The following is a 16,483-nucleotide window of genomic DNA, read 5'->3' on the forward strand; positions in this document are numbered from 1 at the left end:
ATAAATTTTCTTACTTCTTAATACTAAATGTATATAGTAGTAGCGTACAAAGATGCACCCGAGCTATCTACCCTGCGACGCCGGTCCTCTGATACGGACCCTTCAGTGGAGAAGACGTTAGTGGTAAACCCCAAGTGTCCAGTGCGCATCATGTTGGAATATATACGAAAGAAATGCCAATTGGGTAAGCAACGCATTTTTTTAGCTTCAAAATGGATCCCGCACATGGCATGGAACCCCGTGTTCCCTCCGTTGTGCGCAGTCAGTGGACACTCCGTTACCATTAAGACTTCTTCACTTCCGTCTCCGAATGTGTGGAGTGGCGGAACTCAACGCCGTGCTTTGCTTCGTCACTAGATCGAGGAAATGATTATATGTAATTTGAATATAATAATTATTTCTTCTAAATTATACATAAGAGTATGTCAAATTTTATGCTGTTTTTTCAAGACGTTTTCCTTTAATGTAATAATTTTAAACCTTAATTCCTTGGAAATTAAGCAATAAACATTTGTTTTCGTACAGGTGTCTACACGCAATTTGATTTGTGCGATGAGAATGGTGTGTTGAAGGATCTCTTCAGCATGCCCACGTACGTGTACGCGACAGACAAGTTCGAACACAAGAGAATTTATTACGTGATTGTTATTAGACAGGTAATGACGTTTACACATCTTTTGTAAAATGTCGGCATTTATGCTGTAAATGTATTTATTACCTTTCTCCTGAGGACTTAACCTAGCTCTTCTTTTTGTTACTAGACCTAGGAAATGAACATGTTTCATCCTCCCGAGTGGGAATCAAACCCACAATCGTTGCGTCCAATTGTAAGCCTCGTACCGCTGTTACTTGATGGCCTCTACATGTGGACTTCCAAAATGCTTATTATTATTAATGCTTGCACTCACCGCTCGAGCTCTTTCCTGCCTTCCCATATCCTAAACATATATTTTATGTTGTAAATGTATAATTTAGGTTATGTAAGAAAAATAGTGTTTAAAAATACTTTACATATTTCTATTATGTTAAGAAAATATGTAAAGTAGTATTTATTTGATTGATTGACTGTGACATGACAATGATATTTAATTGACGTGTCTGTGAAGAAAAACGTTAATAGTGTTTGTTCGGCACCCGGTCGTATATTTTTAGCTTAACCAATATTTGTACTATTAGCACATTTATCTATGAGACCATGATGGCGCGGTGGGACAGCGTATAACAAGAAACAATGATTACGAGTTGGATTCCCGCTTCAGGCACAAAATTATTTTCATTATTCCGCACACTAATAAAGCCTGGAATCTGGACTTCGCTATGATAGACGAAGCGAAAACTTAAAACAAATACCATTGTAATTTAGTGCGGCGTTCTATTCCGCCATCAAACAATTATTTTTATATTTGAACAGGAAATGACATCTTCGTGGCAAGCGTACACCGCACCAAGCAACGCTTAACATCAATCACCCTTGATGTTGTCAAATTTAACTCTATTGTACAAAAAATACATTTCTCTTATCATTCACTCTCTTACCGCGAATAGAGAGCATTTAAAAATGTAAATATTAAAAACTAAATAAGGCCGTTGAATTAGTGCTTTGTACAATAGTTTTACGAACATAAATTAATTGTGTAATGCTAATATAATCGTAAACACTGTGCCTAATACGCGTAACTATTAAACATGGCGTGCTCCGTTATAGATGAATGCAATCCGGGAACTTGTTTATTTGTAAAAAAATATTACAACTGTTGTTGTATAATCAAAACTAATATAAGAAGTACAAGTAAATATATGTTTATTTATAGATGTCTGTCCATCTTCTGTATCGTGATAGTAGCGGGTTCATTGTGAGAGTTTGATTACATATATTTCAAAATAACTTGTTGTTTTGATACTTCTTAGAAAACATATAAATAAGTATGTGAATGTCGCGGGATTGGAACCCGCGCCTCTGGAAACCTTCCAAACGGTCTGACCGCTAAGCCATTCATCAAGCTACGTCAAAAGTCTCATACTCTTATTATATACAACTTATTTATGTTCTTAGCATCTCTGAAGGGAGATTTTTACAAATTTCCGTTACCCAAAGATAATTACTAGGAATTATCATAATGTTATTTATTAAATATTTTTAACAATTTTAAAGTGTTGTTCCACAGTTAGGAAAAAAAAATACTTGTTGTTGTTTTGAGTCTGGTAAGACTTGTGCTATAGGAATCGCACATAACAGTTGCGCAGGTAGATGGAACCTAATATCACAGAACTAGATTCCTCAGGCACCACTAAACTTTTGAGATATTGCGTGTTAAGTGGCGGAATGAAAATAATTAATTTTTCGAAAGGGAATTGAACCCACAAGTAACGAAACATTTACAGTCAGGCGCTGTACCGCTGCGCCAGGATGACTTCTAATTTATTTTTTGCTATAATAATTATTAGTAGTGTATAATTTTAATTATTAAAATAATAATATTAAAAAATGATGTTTTTGTTTCAGGAAACCGATAAACGCATTTCCGTTTTGCCCCAACTCAACCACCAGAATGAAATATATTTAGACTTGAAGAATAAAGTAAAGAGGTTCATCACTACGGGCGAGGTCAGTCCAATAACAGTCTCGTCTGTCAGTACTGCCTCACCGCTTGTCAAAACTTCTGCTTCGGTGTCCAGAACTAAGGTGGGTACCAAAAAGAAATAAAGGGAAAAAAGACTCAAATGTATGTTTGTATAATAATTGTATTGTACTGGGATTTCTTTTGTTTTTATGATTATATTACGAATGTTTTTTTCAATAAATGCTGATATTTAATATTTTATTTGTATATTTACATGTTCTGCTTATATTATTTAAAAACGAACTACGAGAATATTTCGATGCTATCACTCTTCAAAAAATCAAATTTAATTATGAGGCCATTGTGGCACAATAGGGTTTGACTATAAGCAATAGTTTGGGTGAGTGCTGTGATAAAGTCTAGCGGGCGTGAAGCTCCGCCACTCACCAACGTCGCTTAACAATGTCAATTTCTTGAATTCGAACGGAAGTTGAAGGAAAGAGAGGCTAAAAAAAGAGATTCTCCACTTTCCGCCGAATTTACGAATGAGGGAAAGAAAATATTAAATATTTCATTCCTCCGAGTGGGAATTGAACTACAACCGATGCATTTACAGTCACACCCTTGTGCCACATCATCACGAGGGTCACAATATTTATATTTATTTATACTAAGCTATTATTGGTTATTATATTAATATGATTCTTAGTTTTAAAGACAAAATATAGAAAATATATAACTAGCGCCTGATATAAAAACAGGAGCAAATGTGTACATAAACAATATAGCTTTAAATTTATTGACTATTATATTTAAAAATGTCTTTAGGTTTCATAAGCTGTACTTTTTTGAGTTTTGATAAAGATCTTTTCTTTTTTTATTTTTTTAGTGTTGCACTGTGTCCCGCACGCTGCCGTAGCCGAAGGAATTTAGCATTAAGACACTCCGTTCCCCATTTCCTGTATAATTTTCAAGACATCACGTGTTGTTAAGTGGCGGAACTAAACGCCGTGATTTCTAAAAGTCTGTCGAAACTAAAAAAAATAGCTTTATAAAATGTACAAATATAAATTTCTTATTTTTATAAGTAAGTAAAATGCTAGGAAACTATCTATATATTAAGGCACATGCACTGTCTAAGTAAAGACTCAGTGACGGCGACGTGAGCGGCATACCCGCGCGGAGCACGGATCTGACTCACAGCCCACAGCCACTACCCACAGGACGTCGCGCACGTGTCCGGAAACACTGTGCAATTATACTTAGTTCTAAATCTATGTAAACTTTTATATATATTGAAGAAAATAGTATTATCCGCTCGTGTACCCAGTCAATACGCGATGTCTCGAAAGTTGTGCAGAGAAAAGATGATAATGTTAAATAAAAATAGATTTAGTTTTCATTTAATAATTTTAGACAAAAACATTTACATACGTACTTGCTGTATATCTATACTAATACTATAAATATGATACTTTAATTTTAATTCAATAAGTTGATAAACATTTTAGCTTAATTGCGTTACTTAATTCATTTACTGTTTTACTTAATTCATCATGAGACCTCTGCTTATTACCGGAAAGTCAAGAATATAATTATAATAGTGATGTACCTACTCTTTACCCTAAAATATATAAGAGATTATTTCCCCACTAGTGATGTAACATTTCCGATTACATTGTACTCAGATTGTACATTACTCGAACCTAAAGTAAAAGTCTGCCGTTTAGTTCCGTCGCAAGATCTAGGTGCTTACAAAAATGATACTTTTTTTTCGTTTTTCCATCATTACCCAATCCCGTTGCAATTGTGTACGGTACGCGGTTGCACGATGGCATCGACCGATAAAACTAATTGCCACCTGCACAGTGTTGCGTTACCTGTATACAATGTCCTAGGTTCGAATACATTCATTGAGTTATAAATACATAATTATATGTAGGTACTTGCTGTGATTTATGATCACTGTACAAATTTTAAAATACTTAGTAATTCGCTGCCTATCTTATTGCTAGTAGTGTTCTAAACTTGGCCGTGTTCTTTCGCTTGTTATAAATTTTACAGGATAATGAAATACTCTACATAAAGACTCTATTGTGTCCACTTTTCTCTCATTTATAACATTGCTTCTAGCGGAACCTGACGCCACGGTATTTACTTATATTTAGCTACTCGTCCTCGTATATAGGGTAAGCAGAGAGAAACTGGTATTTAGATACTCTCTTTTACGGTTTCCATCCTATTTTCTATTTTTTAATACCTAGAAGAAACTTGATTTATAAAAACAAATGTTATATTTTTCAAAATTGTTTTACAATAATACATTTTATTTATGAAAATAACAATAATAAATAATTCATTATCCCGAATGAGAACCGAACCCACAGCCCTCGCGTTCACAATCAAAGGCCCACCACCTGTCCCACTGCGCCACGACGGCCTCTATAATGCTGTATTAGTATAACATTTTACGTGTAATGTACAAAATGACAGTAGAGCACATTGTTTAGTTATAACCGGCAAAGAGAGCACCGCGAGTGTGGGCGGCGCGGGCCGGCGGAGCGTGACGAGTCGCCGAAATTCTAGCATCGGCTTTTGGAACACAGTATAGAAATTATAAATAATAGCAATCAATATATAAATACAATTTTAAGTAAACATTTAATTTTATAAATGTATATTTTTACATAATTTAATTTTTATTAGTGCTTTCCATCTTCCGATCATATGATTTTAGGCTTACAGCGTTTTTTATCCTTTACAGTTATACGTAATTTAGGTTACAAAAAATTATACCATTTACCATTTTTAGTTTAATTTAATAATATAATTTTATTTTTCAAATATATTTGTTTCATAATTGGATTTAGTTGTGACTATACATGCCATAAGTTGTATAGTGCTTATGAGAAAATTGATGGAAAGTACACAACGGGGTGACTTAATACGTGTAACGAGATCCGTCCATCAGCCTTTTAAGGTCCACTGCTGGACATAGGCCTCCCCCAATGCTCGCCACTCCGTCCGGTCCTGCGCCCTTTGAATCCAGCGGGTTCCCGCTGTCTTCTTAAGGATACTATCTTATATATGTCAAATATATTTATTTTAGCTTCACGCTATATCCCGTACATAATAGGGTAGGCAGAGGGAACCTGAAAATCTAGTGCTATGACACGTTGCCTCTAAGACACTTTTTTTGACACTTTGTTTGACATTAAGACACTTCCGTTCCCCTCTTTCTGAATTTTTGAGATATTGTGATATTAAAGAACCGAACCGAACCGAGATATTGTGCGTTGAGTTAGAAAGAGAACGTATGTTGTAATTAAAACTTTTAGTACTCATCCCATTTCCAATCGTCTAACATACTATGATTTGATGAAAGTGGCCTGTGGTTGTACATTGTCCTGCATACACCTAATGTTTTTAATTTGTTTATGTTTTTATTTAAGTACGAGTCATCTTCTTTCTTCTCATTTTTAAAAGGAAAACTTCATACTACACTTTAATTTTAGGCGTTACAAAAGAATAACACATTATTGTTTCTTGTTTAATTATTATTTAGAAAGGATTAATACAATTTTTAAAGTGAAATATATTCATTCATGGTCATGTAATTGTATAAAAATTATTTAGGCTGATGATGATAACTATACAGCAACATCCTATTATAGGAAAATATATGTACATAAGTTTAATTCGTATGTTTTTGTGAGGTCTGTGGATTGGTGGATCAAATCTATTGTTGGTAGAACCTTGTAGTTTTTTAGATTATGTACAAATTATTTACATCCAGATTTCTTCTGTTTCATAATTTGTATCTTACTTGCAATAAATTGCCCTAGAAACAAGTATTAAACAGATTTATTATTCATTATATAAAAACTGTTTTCCTAATAAGCAAATTAAAATAATCATAAATCGGTAAATCACATAATAATACATTATTTTCTTTATTTTATTATTAACTATTAAAAAAAAAATACAAAGAAGACATACCGCCATACAGCCAAATCCGTCTTCAAAATAAAAAATCCAACACACACTAACCACAGACTAAAATTAATAAAAAAATAACACTAATAAATTTCTAAAATCGAACACGTCAAACTGCCCACCGTTGGGTATTGGCGCGAACTAACTGACACGAACAGCCGGCGATATGGCTCGTGCGTTCCAAACGAAATGTCCCCTTATCGGGGTCCCATGATTGTCATCGGGTAGAATTAATTAAAATCTATCATTATATATGGTTTTACTTATTTAATTAATAATTTGACATTAAGCTGAGATTTTTTATAATTATCTTTTAGTGCAAAAAAATTACGCATAGGGAGTAATAAGATAGAGTTACACTGCAAAATATTTATGAAAAAATATAATTAAAATTAGGAAAATGATACTTTGTGAGTTACATTCCACCCATAGACAAAATTTCCAGATTTGAATTTTAGCATCAAGAGAGCACTCTGAAAGAGAATTTCTCGAAATTTCCACTGGAACGGGGAAATCTTAAGATCCATATTACAATACAGATCTTTATTATTCAATCCATATAAAAAAGCCAAAAAAATAACAAAATAACATAATGCGGAACCTAAAAGCATATCGAATAATTTCCCATAAATTGGTATACTAAACGCAGTGCACCGTAAAACGAATGGTCAATACGTTTTCATAAAGTACGCTAGTAACGGCACTCATGTGGAGCAGTAACGAATGTTTTTTAATTTTTTTAGCTTCTTTCTCTCAGCAGTGTAGACAAAGGTAACCTGAACTTTCCGTTCCTGACTTTCTGTTTAATTTTCGAAACATTTTTTCTTTTTTCTTTTGAAGAAATGAAAATATTTCGTTTCCTTAAACGCGAATAAGATGGTTACCCACAACATGGTTAAAAAATGAAAAACATTTAAACGAGAAATAAAGTAATTTTATTTTTTTTAGCTTGTCGTTGTTCCCAGAGCGACAACGAATCCACAACCATCGCGTGTATGGTCGAACTCCACACTCTCATTGTGTCACGACGGTGTCTAACTATTGTTTTTGACTATGCTATTAAACTCTAGAATAATAACCTAAGTCTGTTGTAGCTCACTATCAAATGAATGAATAAGTTTCATTAAAAAGATAGCACTTACAAATTTCATTATTGAAGCTTATCATTTCATAATATATACAATGCCTATAGGCATTACTATACTCTTATACTGTTCAGTTAGCTCCCGAATATATTCATTATCAATACTAAAAGTAGAGGCTATAGATGAAAGTTTGAAAGAGCTTTGGTTCGATTCCCACTCGAGGCAAAAAAGGAGTACCCATATACTTAATGTTTACTTACTAAAATATTTTTAGACTTAACTTCTGAAAAGCAAAATTCAATTGTAGAAGCTTTTCGGTCCATCGATCAACTTTATTATGTAACGGTAATAACGTGAAATGTAAAAATGAATAAGTATGATATAAAAACATTGCACAAGAAAATGTATTACCTAGGAATAGCTTTTTTCGGAACAGTAAAGTAAGCGGAGGGATTTATGGAAGCTCATGCTAAGATACTTTATAGGTGTAGGTCTCTCACTTCGTAGTGGTGCAGGAATTGTAGGGTGCAGCTGTAAACACGTTTGTAGGTTCGATTCTCACTAGGACGAAATATTTTCATAAAATATGTAATATTTTTATATAAAGTATTTAATATTTTAATTTCTTCGCTCTGATGAAAAGGCACAGCTCGGCGTTGAGTTCCGCCACTCAACAAGCAATGCCTCAAAAATTCGTCGAAAAGTGGGTAACGGAAGGGTCTTAATGAAAACGGAGTGTCTTAACACTAGATTCCCAAGTTTTATCTGCCTAACCTGCTATGTGCGGGATACAGCGTGAAGTTAAAAAAACGAAGTACCTACACTATTAGATATTTCATTTACATTAACAAAACTAGTGTTCTGTAACGCCATCTATAAGAAAATAGATGAACCTATTGAATGCGCCTTTTATCAATAGAGGGCAGACTAAACTTTAATCTTTGGTTAGCATTAAACTAACACGATGCACATTAACGTATGTTATTGTTTTGTATCATAGATTCACGTTGATTGTAATCTATCTGTCCCTAGGAATAGGCTTGTGCCCATCCCAGAAATTTTACTTACCAAAAATTACCCCTGAAATAACACCTTTACATGAACAAATTTCTAGATACACCCTTGAAGATAGCGCCTGACTATTAAAGGGAAATTACGAGAATCCTATTCTGATAATAACAATAATGAATTAATCGTGAAACAAATAGTTTTATAAGTTGAAAGAAGAAAGGCTTTTAAAAAAAATAAAGATTTTTAACGGCTGATATTATGTAAATGTTAAATACTATGGAATGTTAATTTTTTTTTATATATATTATTTACGGATATTTATATTGTTTACTTGTTTGAAAGCTCGTGTTATTAACGCACCATTAACTAAAATATGTGAATATATATAGTAAATTTAAGTCTAAAGTAAGTGAACCCACTACCTTCACAATCACCGGACGTGGACCTAAGGTTCCCATTATATATAACGAGCTATGTTTAATGTGTATATAATATTTTGATCCATGACACACTTAGCATAAGTTGACTGGTTGCAGATAGTTTAACAGATTTTATCATTTATAATGTTCGTACAACTAAGTTTTATCTTTTAATAGTTGTAGCAAAGTGGTGGGATACAGGGATAAGTTAAAAGATAGAGTCTTTCCTATTATCTATTTAGAGAGAGCACGGCGTTGAGTTCCGTCAGACAGCAAACCTATAAATATAGTATAGTCTATAAATTGAAAGATTAAAACATTTTCATCTATACTTCTATAGATTTTTCAATACTGTTAGGTCATCAACTAACACTAACTTTTCTAAGTGAAACCAGTAGCAAATCTTAGTCATGCATTAACAAATCTTACATTCATATTTATGTACATAGACACTGAGAACAGCGTGTCAAATTGCACCTGCGCGAAAGTTACTATACGATATACAGAAACATGAACTCATTTGAATTATAAGTACGATTTAAATTGTACGCCGCGCCGGTCGCCGTTGCGCTTCATATTTACAGTCGAGGGAATAATTATAAATACAACAGTGTGAATTGAAAAACAGAGTGATCTAAGTCTCTGATTTGGAAATAGGGAATGAAAGATAATCTAGAGATACACTCCCAAACGAATGAATGACGAATTTTACATTTTATGGTGGGTGGCCACTTTACAGGTATAAATATTAGGAGCATTTAGTGGGTACATTTAACCAAAATTGTCTTTATCTTGAACGTGCTGCTCTCATGTCATCAAACAATCTATAATAAAGTATTAACTAAATAACATTTATTTAATAATAAATAAAAAAATATTACCTTGGCCTCGGTATTCCATTGGCGAAGAGGTAGCAAACACCAGAGACTATTCCAGCAATCAGTCCCAGGCTCACACCGGCCGATAAAGACAGTGTGTCAGGCATTTTATCACTAAAACACTACACTGTCACTATATTTGTTTCATTATTTTGTATTTAATTTTTTTTTTTTAAATTTTATTAATAATAGATTAGATAGATAGTAGATAGATAGTAGATTTTTATTAATGTTATTATTTTAATTTTTAGTTTTTTAATTTTCTCTTTTTTTCATTCCATCGTTTTGCCTCTCCTGCTGTAAAAAGAGAAGTTTTTAATTATATTTTGTCTTGTGTAGGTAATAAGCGCAATTAAGAATATACTATTTTGTCACTTAAAACGCTCAGATATATTATTCAAATAGTTCCTTTCCGCGTGAATTGCTATACGCAAATGACTAAAACATTAAGCATAACATCTACGTATGTAATACATTATAACATGTTTTCATTAAAAAATCTTGAAGTAGCTCTGTCTATAACACTTTTTTATAAATTCTTGTTCTATAAAATTGGAATGTGATCGACGGTATTTTATAAAAGAATTATAAAAGACTAGTGGGCCCGGACGCGGCTACGCCCGCGAAAGTATAAGCCTAAATAATTAAAATAAGTTAAAAAATAATAATAAGTGGAGATTTATTGTTAGAAAAATTATCTGAGTAACCGAAATGAACAAACAAAAGAAGTAAAAGTAACTAAAGGAAAATTTTAATATTAGAAAAAGTACCTAAAGTTTGCCGTGCGCGCGCACTAAACATTTTTCTATATTAATTAATTATTATTTTTTGCGAACAATATTAAATAAAATCCGAAATGATTAAAATTACGATATTTTAAGTGTATAACAACGGTATAGATAACCGAAATGAAATAAATTAATTATAAGCAGCAAATAATTACATAAAAATAATAGTAATTCGAAAATATATAAAAATTTACAAAACCATCAAAGTCATCTGCCCGTTCGCGTCGGTCATACTATACATTTCGAATCAGTGACATCTCCTTATTTATTAGAATGTTATACAGTAAACTATAATTTCAATCTAGATAATATGCTAAAAGTGACTATTATATTTATTTTCATAAGGATGAATATCAAATTATAGAAATCATCTATTTTTTGTTAATATATACAAATCTATATCGGCGCGCGCCATGTATGCATTAAGCAAACTCACTTTGGGTGACGTTGTCTTAAAACAACAAACTTTGCAAGCCGTTGCTTAGCAACGCGTAGCGACGATTGTTATTAACATGGCGGAATAAATTGCATGTCAAATTAAAATGTATTTTAATATATTAGTATATATCGACAATATTACAAATATAAGAAAAAAAAGTATCCTATGTTCATCCCGAGACCCTCAAGTATCTCTATATGAGTATTTTATTACAATTAAATTAGCGGTTTGGCCCTGATTGCGTAAAGGACAGACAGACAGACAGACAGAGTTACTTTCGAATTTATAATATAGGTATGGATAAGAAAAGACTGTTTTTTGTGGCGGACGTTGCACAACTTCTGACTGTAAACTCAAGAGTTGTGGATTCGGTTCCCATTTGGGGGTATGAATTATATACATTTCCTCACTGTTAAAAGTATAAAGCGGGTCGTTTGCTACTCGACGGGCGATTGCGTGGGGAGCAACTTACATACAGCTTCATAGAGCTTCTTCAAATAATTCGGTTAGGAATTATATATATGCTTAATAGTCAGCATTACATTAAAATTTACATTACGTCCAGTCATAGAAATGATAAACGAAATGAATGAAAACCCGTCGTGAGTGTAAAACAACGCACTTTCTATAGTGTATCAGTCAAATTCACCTGTCATTAGACAAACAAGGCACTCCAAGAATCGAAATGTGTTAAGTGGATATACGATACGATAGGATACTTATTATAGCAATAATACTATGTGTATTCCGTATAAACTCTCTTTTTTGTTCTTGTAGGAATTTTGAAAAATCCTTTTTTAGTGTTTCACTCCATACGACTTTTTAAAATAAAAATCTTTTCCTTTACTGAGTGACTGACAGAAAATGTACAGACGAAACTATTAGGCTAGGAAAAGTAATATTTAAAATGCAGGTTTGTTAGGAGTCCATGGAAATGAAATTGGGAGCCACGACTACTTGTACAAATATTTAAAACAGAACTGCCATAGGAAACCATACCATTTCCAAACATCGCCACTAATTCATTGGTCTAATTCGTAGATCAGATTAGGTTACCACATAGCCCATTGTAAAAAGCTCACTTCTGTTCACAATGGACGAGATAAGCTTCGTCGCAATGACGGGCCAACGGTCATGGGAGGTTCCCACCCTGCACTGGAACACCGACAGCCTCCTAATGTACGCTTTGTACTTAATTATACATATGGAACTTGCGTTTAGTACATTTGTTCTATATGAAGATAATACCGTGCGAATAGTTAGGCTACTAGATGGAAATATTTCAAAATTAAGGAAATATTTCATATTTTCCTCGCTCTGGTAACGAGACAAATCGCGGCGTTGAGTTCGGCTTAGTAGCTGGCACTGCGTTGAAATCCGCCACTCAATTCGCAATATCTCAAAAATTAAGCGGACAATGGGGAACGGAGTGTCTAAGCACGCGATTCTCTGCCTATTCTACTATGATTTAAAAGCGGTGAAGCTACCGAGAATGAATATCAAAATTTTCCTCGTTTTCTTCATATTATCCAAGATGCATATAAATCTTTCAAGTAAATTTACTGAATGCAAAACAGATTTATTTAGATGTACTAACATTAAATAACGATAACGTAAGGTCAGTCTTAGCATTGTGTCTCTCATTCAACAACGTAATGACGTAATTACAATATCATAAGTTTCCTTTGCGGTTAAGTACTAAAGAAAAACTGTTTGTTAGGTAAACTTGCTTTATATCTATATGAAAAGATATATCTTCTTTTATTTATTTAAGGTTATTTTTATATTCTAGGTTTCGAAATATACCTATATAAAAAATAATCATTCTTTATAGTTAAAAAGCTCAATAGAGGTAAACGAAGCAAAGTTTGTGGATCTTCTTCTTTTAAATAGAAGAATTATTATGTTTCCTGACATTTTATTGCCTGTGTCTATCCTATTTCCTCTGCTATGCGGGCTAGCAGGGTAGACAGGTGTCTCTACATCTTGTGTTTAGACAGTGTTACTATTTATTTATTTATTTTCACGCTGCATCCCGCATAAAGCAGGGTAAGCTGAGGGAACCTAGTGTATGTGTATAAAGTTCCTTATTTTCGCTGAATTTAAAAGACAATGCTTGTTGAGCATCGCGCTTTATCTGCTCATCACAGAGACGCAACGAAAATTATTAATTTCCCCGAGTTGGAATCAAACCCACAACCAGACATAGTGCCGCCATGTCTTGACGGTGTCATGAGAATTACTATGACAGTTTTATTTAAAAAACACTGGCGGGAAATGGCGCGGTCATAGTAACTTTACAATAAAAAAGGTCATTACAACGACATAAGCGAGTTATACAAACTGGAATCTTCAGGAACTAACAAGTGAAAGTGGAAGGGCCCGTATAGTAAGTATACTCATATGTACATAGTACATATTTACATATATATGTATGTATATATTATCTAATACGAACAGCAATCACAGAACTCACAGACAGCTATTGAACTAGTTTGTGAAAGGTATTTTAAATAAGCATTTCAATAATAGGCTTTAAGGTCGTCGCGGCCACGTAATAATGAAATATTTAATGTTTTCCTTTCATCTCTCCGGTAACGAGGTAAAACGCGGCGTTTAGTTCCGACACTCATCATGCAATGCCTCAAGAATTCGACAGGAAGTGGGGAACGGAAGTGTCTTAATGGAGAACGGATTGTCTTAACACTTGACTCTGCCTACTCTACAATGCGCGGGACACTGCGTCATGCGTGATGCTAAAAATATATGAAAAATTAGTTGCAAGTGTTGGTTTCCGTGCTTCATGAACTCTCCCTTCATCCGACCATATTTTCCGTGTTGCATACTTAAACACTATAACTAAAAATCCTTGCTTCTTTCAAGAAAGGCAAGTTTGTACGTATCTCTATTTCCAAATAACTGTTGATGGTGTCTAATAAGTCTACAATAGTTTTTTCCCTTTCATCATCAAAGTCAGTTACCCGATTATTTATTACTGTTGTTGACAGCTAATCAAAGGCCGGCAACTATTTTCATAATACCTGTTTTTATGCAATTAAATATACGTAATTGAACGTAATACATACATTTTTTTCGTGTAATTTATTAAAAATATTCAACATTCATTTTTATTATATAATAAATTTTAGTATAATTATGTAAAATGTAACGAAAATATCAATTTGAATAAGGTTAGAGAATATTGACACAGTTGCATCGTTTTCCTAAACCCAATATTCTTTGCTAATGCACGAGATATTGGAGTTCAGCTCCGTTTTAGGAGCGAAACATAACACAGAGATTTATTGCCCCAAGAAAGAGTCGAACCTATAATCAATGCAGTAATAATTAAAACTGTCTCAGAAAAAAACTAGATTCAGTAATTTCGAACACACTACCATCGCTTTGACCGTACTCTGTCCTCTGGATAGACTGGATTATTGAAAGTAAATAATATAATAGAAGATATGTAATAATTTACTGTGTTTTTAGTTAATTTATACATAGAAAAATGTTAATTAAAAATTATATTCTATACCAGAATATGTGTACAATATTATATTCTGATAAAAAGTAAGTAAAGCAAAGTTTTTGTGCCACTTCCATACATTGCAACGCCCGCAAATTTACATATATATGTACAAATAATGAATAAACACACAAACTTTAAAATTATAAAATTGAATTATTATACATATTACACGCGAGTCTAACATTTAGGACAAAAGTATCTTATTTTATTAGAAATATCTAATATTACTTATTTGTTACCCAAAACAATTTCCATACTAATATTATAAAGCTGAAGAAATCGTTATGAGGAACTATTGCTTCAAATTTAAAAATGATTTCATGCAGAGTCGTGTTTTGCTGTTCTCTTTACTTGAAATTAAAATTAAATATTAAAGAATTAAGAAAACTAGTGATATATATCTAATGTAGATATTTTTAGCTAGAGGACGATAGAGGACGTCATATAATTAAATACAGCCAGTATTGAATTTATTTGACGTTGAATTTAGTCACTTTTTTACCGGTCGCCTGTCACTCCTAGACTCGTGCCTTCTCAACCATAATAAGATGACACTAGGTAATTAAAGAATATAAATAAAAAAAACAATAAGTGATTCACAAAGAAGATTTTGCTTAATTTGTTTTCTTGAAATAGTAATTACATTAACATAAACCTTGTCGCTAGTAATTTTATAATATTCTTCTTATTAGAATTAATGAACTTTTAATTAATTTATTTAAGAAGATTGGATGGATTGGTGTTATTATTATTTTAATAATAAAAAAAATCGAAAATATATAAATTATTCCATATAAAAAATCTTAATTTACATGAATTTGGAATATGAAATAAGTATTACTCACTTTTAATACATGGTTTTTTATTATATTATTTTTTCACATTTTTCCATTACAATGAAATATAACAAAATATTATATTCTAATTGTCTTAACTAAGCCTCTCTTTTTAACTAAGCTTACAGAAATGTATTACGTTATGTTTGAGATGATAACAAGTAATGTTGACTGTAAACACTGCATAGTAAAGATAGTGGGTTTCATAACAAGACGTGGTACGGGCTAAAGGGATTTTCTCTATAAAATGGTATCTTTTAATTAGGCTTAGGACTATGAAGGATATGTATAATATATCATATCAGGGACCGTCGTGGTGTAAAGTCGGCCTCTAAATGCGACGGTAGTGGGTTAGGTTCCCACTCGTGGGAATTAATTATATTTATACTTTCATTTCCTCGCTCTGGTAAAGCTCTGGCTCGCGCGCTTTAGCGGAAAATGGGGAACCCCGAGTGGAGTGTCTTTGAACTACGTTCCTTCTGCTCACCCTGCTAAATACGTGATATAGCGTGAAACTGGACGTGCGGGTGCGCCACGGCGTTATTATTATTATTATTTGTATCATCGTTATATCTAAAATATAATATGAAAGATATTGGTAGGTAAAAAAAAAACAAATAAATATAATGCTGTATCGCCAACCAAGAAGAAACCTCATGAATTCAGAATGTAAGCAACAGTCATCGTGTTACCAGAGACGTTTCTACTGCGTCACGGTGACGTATAATAATTTACACATTGTAAAGTAAATATAAAATAATGATATATTGTTTTATTTACAAAATTATTCTGTTACTAAGACTGACAAATACCACAGAGTGGAAATAGCACACAAATGAAAACAAAGTAAGACGGAAAAATGAAATTTAAATGTGTCGACGGGATATTAAGTTTAGTAGTTTACGCTAAGGAAGTTTTCGGCGGCAATTAGGTTAAAA

General features: G+C 32.8%; 2 protein-coding genes across 7 annotated transcripts in view; one reads left to right on the forward strand and one right to left on the reverse strand.

Annotated features, from left to right (window-relative positions):
* The window catches only part of M7BP (Myosin-7a binding protein), an 87,419-nt gene that overhangs the window by 62,251 nt on the left and 8,685 nt on the right, over positions 1–16,483 (reverse strand). For all 6 annotated transcript variants that reach the window (XR_014878377.1, XR_014878375.1, XR_014878376.1 and 3 more), the window contains exon 2: positions 9,954–10,247. Coding sequence is in view for 3 of the 6 variants with exons in the window: in XM_085192157.1 (XP_085048283.1) it covers positions 9,954–10,057 (104 nt within the window). In the remaining 3 variants the exon portion in view is untranslated. The remainder of the gene's footprint in view (positions 1–9,953; positions 10,248–16,483) is intronic.
* On the forward strand, positions 28–2,734 carry LOC146536020 (uncharacterized). The gene is made up of 3 exons (XM_085192171.1): positions 28–184; positions 526–656; positions 2,504–2,734. Exons 1-3 carry the CDS (start codon positions 28–30, stop codon positions 2,702–2,704), a joined length of 489 nt encoding a protein of 162 aa, XP_085048297.1. The 3' UTR covers positions 2,705–2,734.

This window comes from Heliconius melpomene, chromosome 10, assembly GCF_056956725.1.
Source record: "Heliconius melpomene rosina isolate 202511_hmr_F chromosome 10, ASM5695672v1, whole genome shotgun sequence".
NCBI lineage: Eukaryota > Metazoa > Arthropoda > Insecta > Lepidoptera > Nymphalidae > Heliconius > Heliconius melpomene.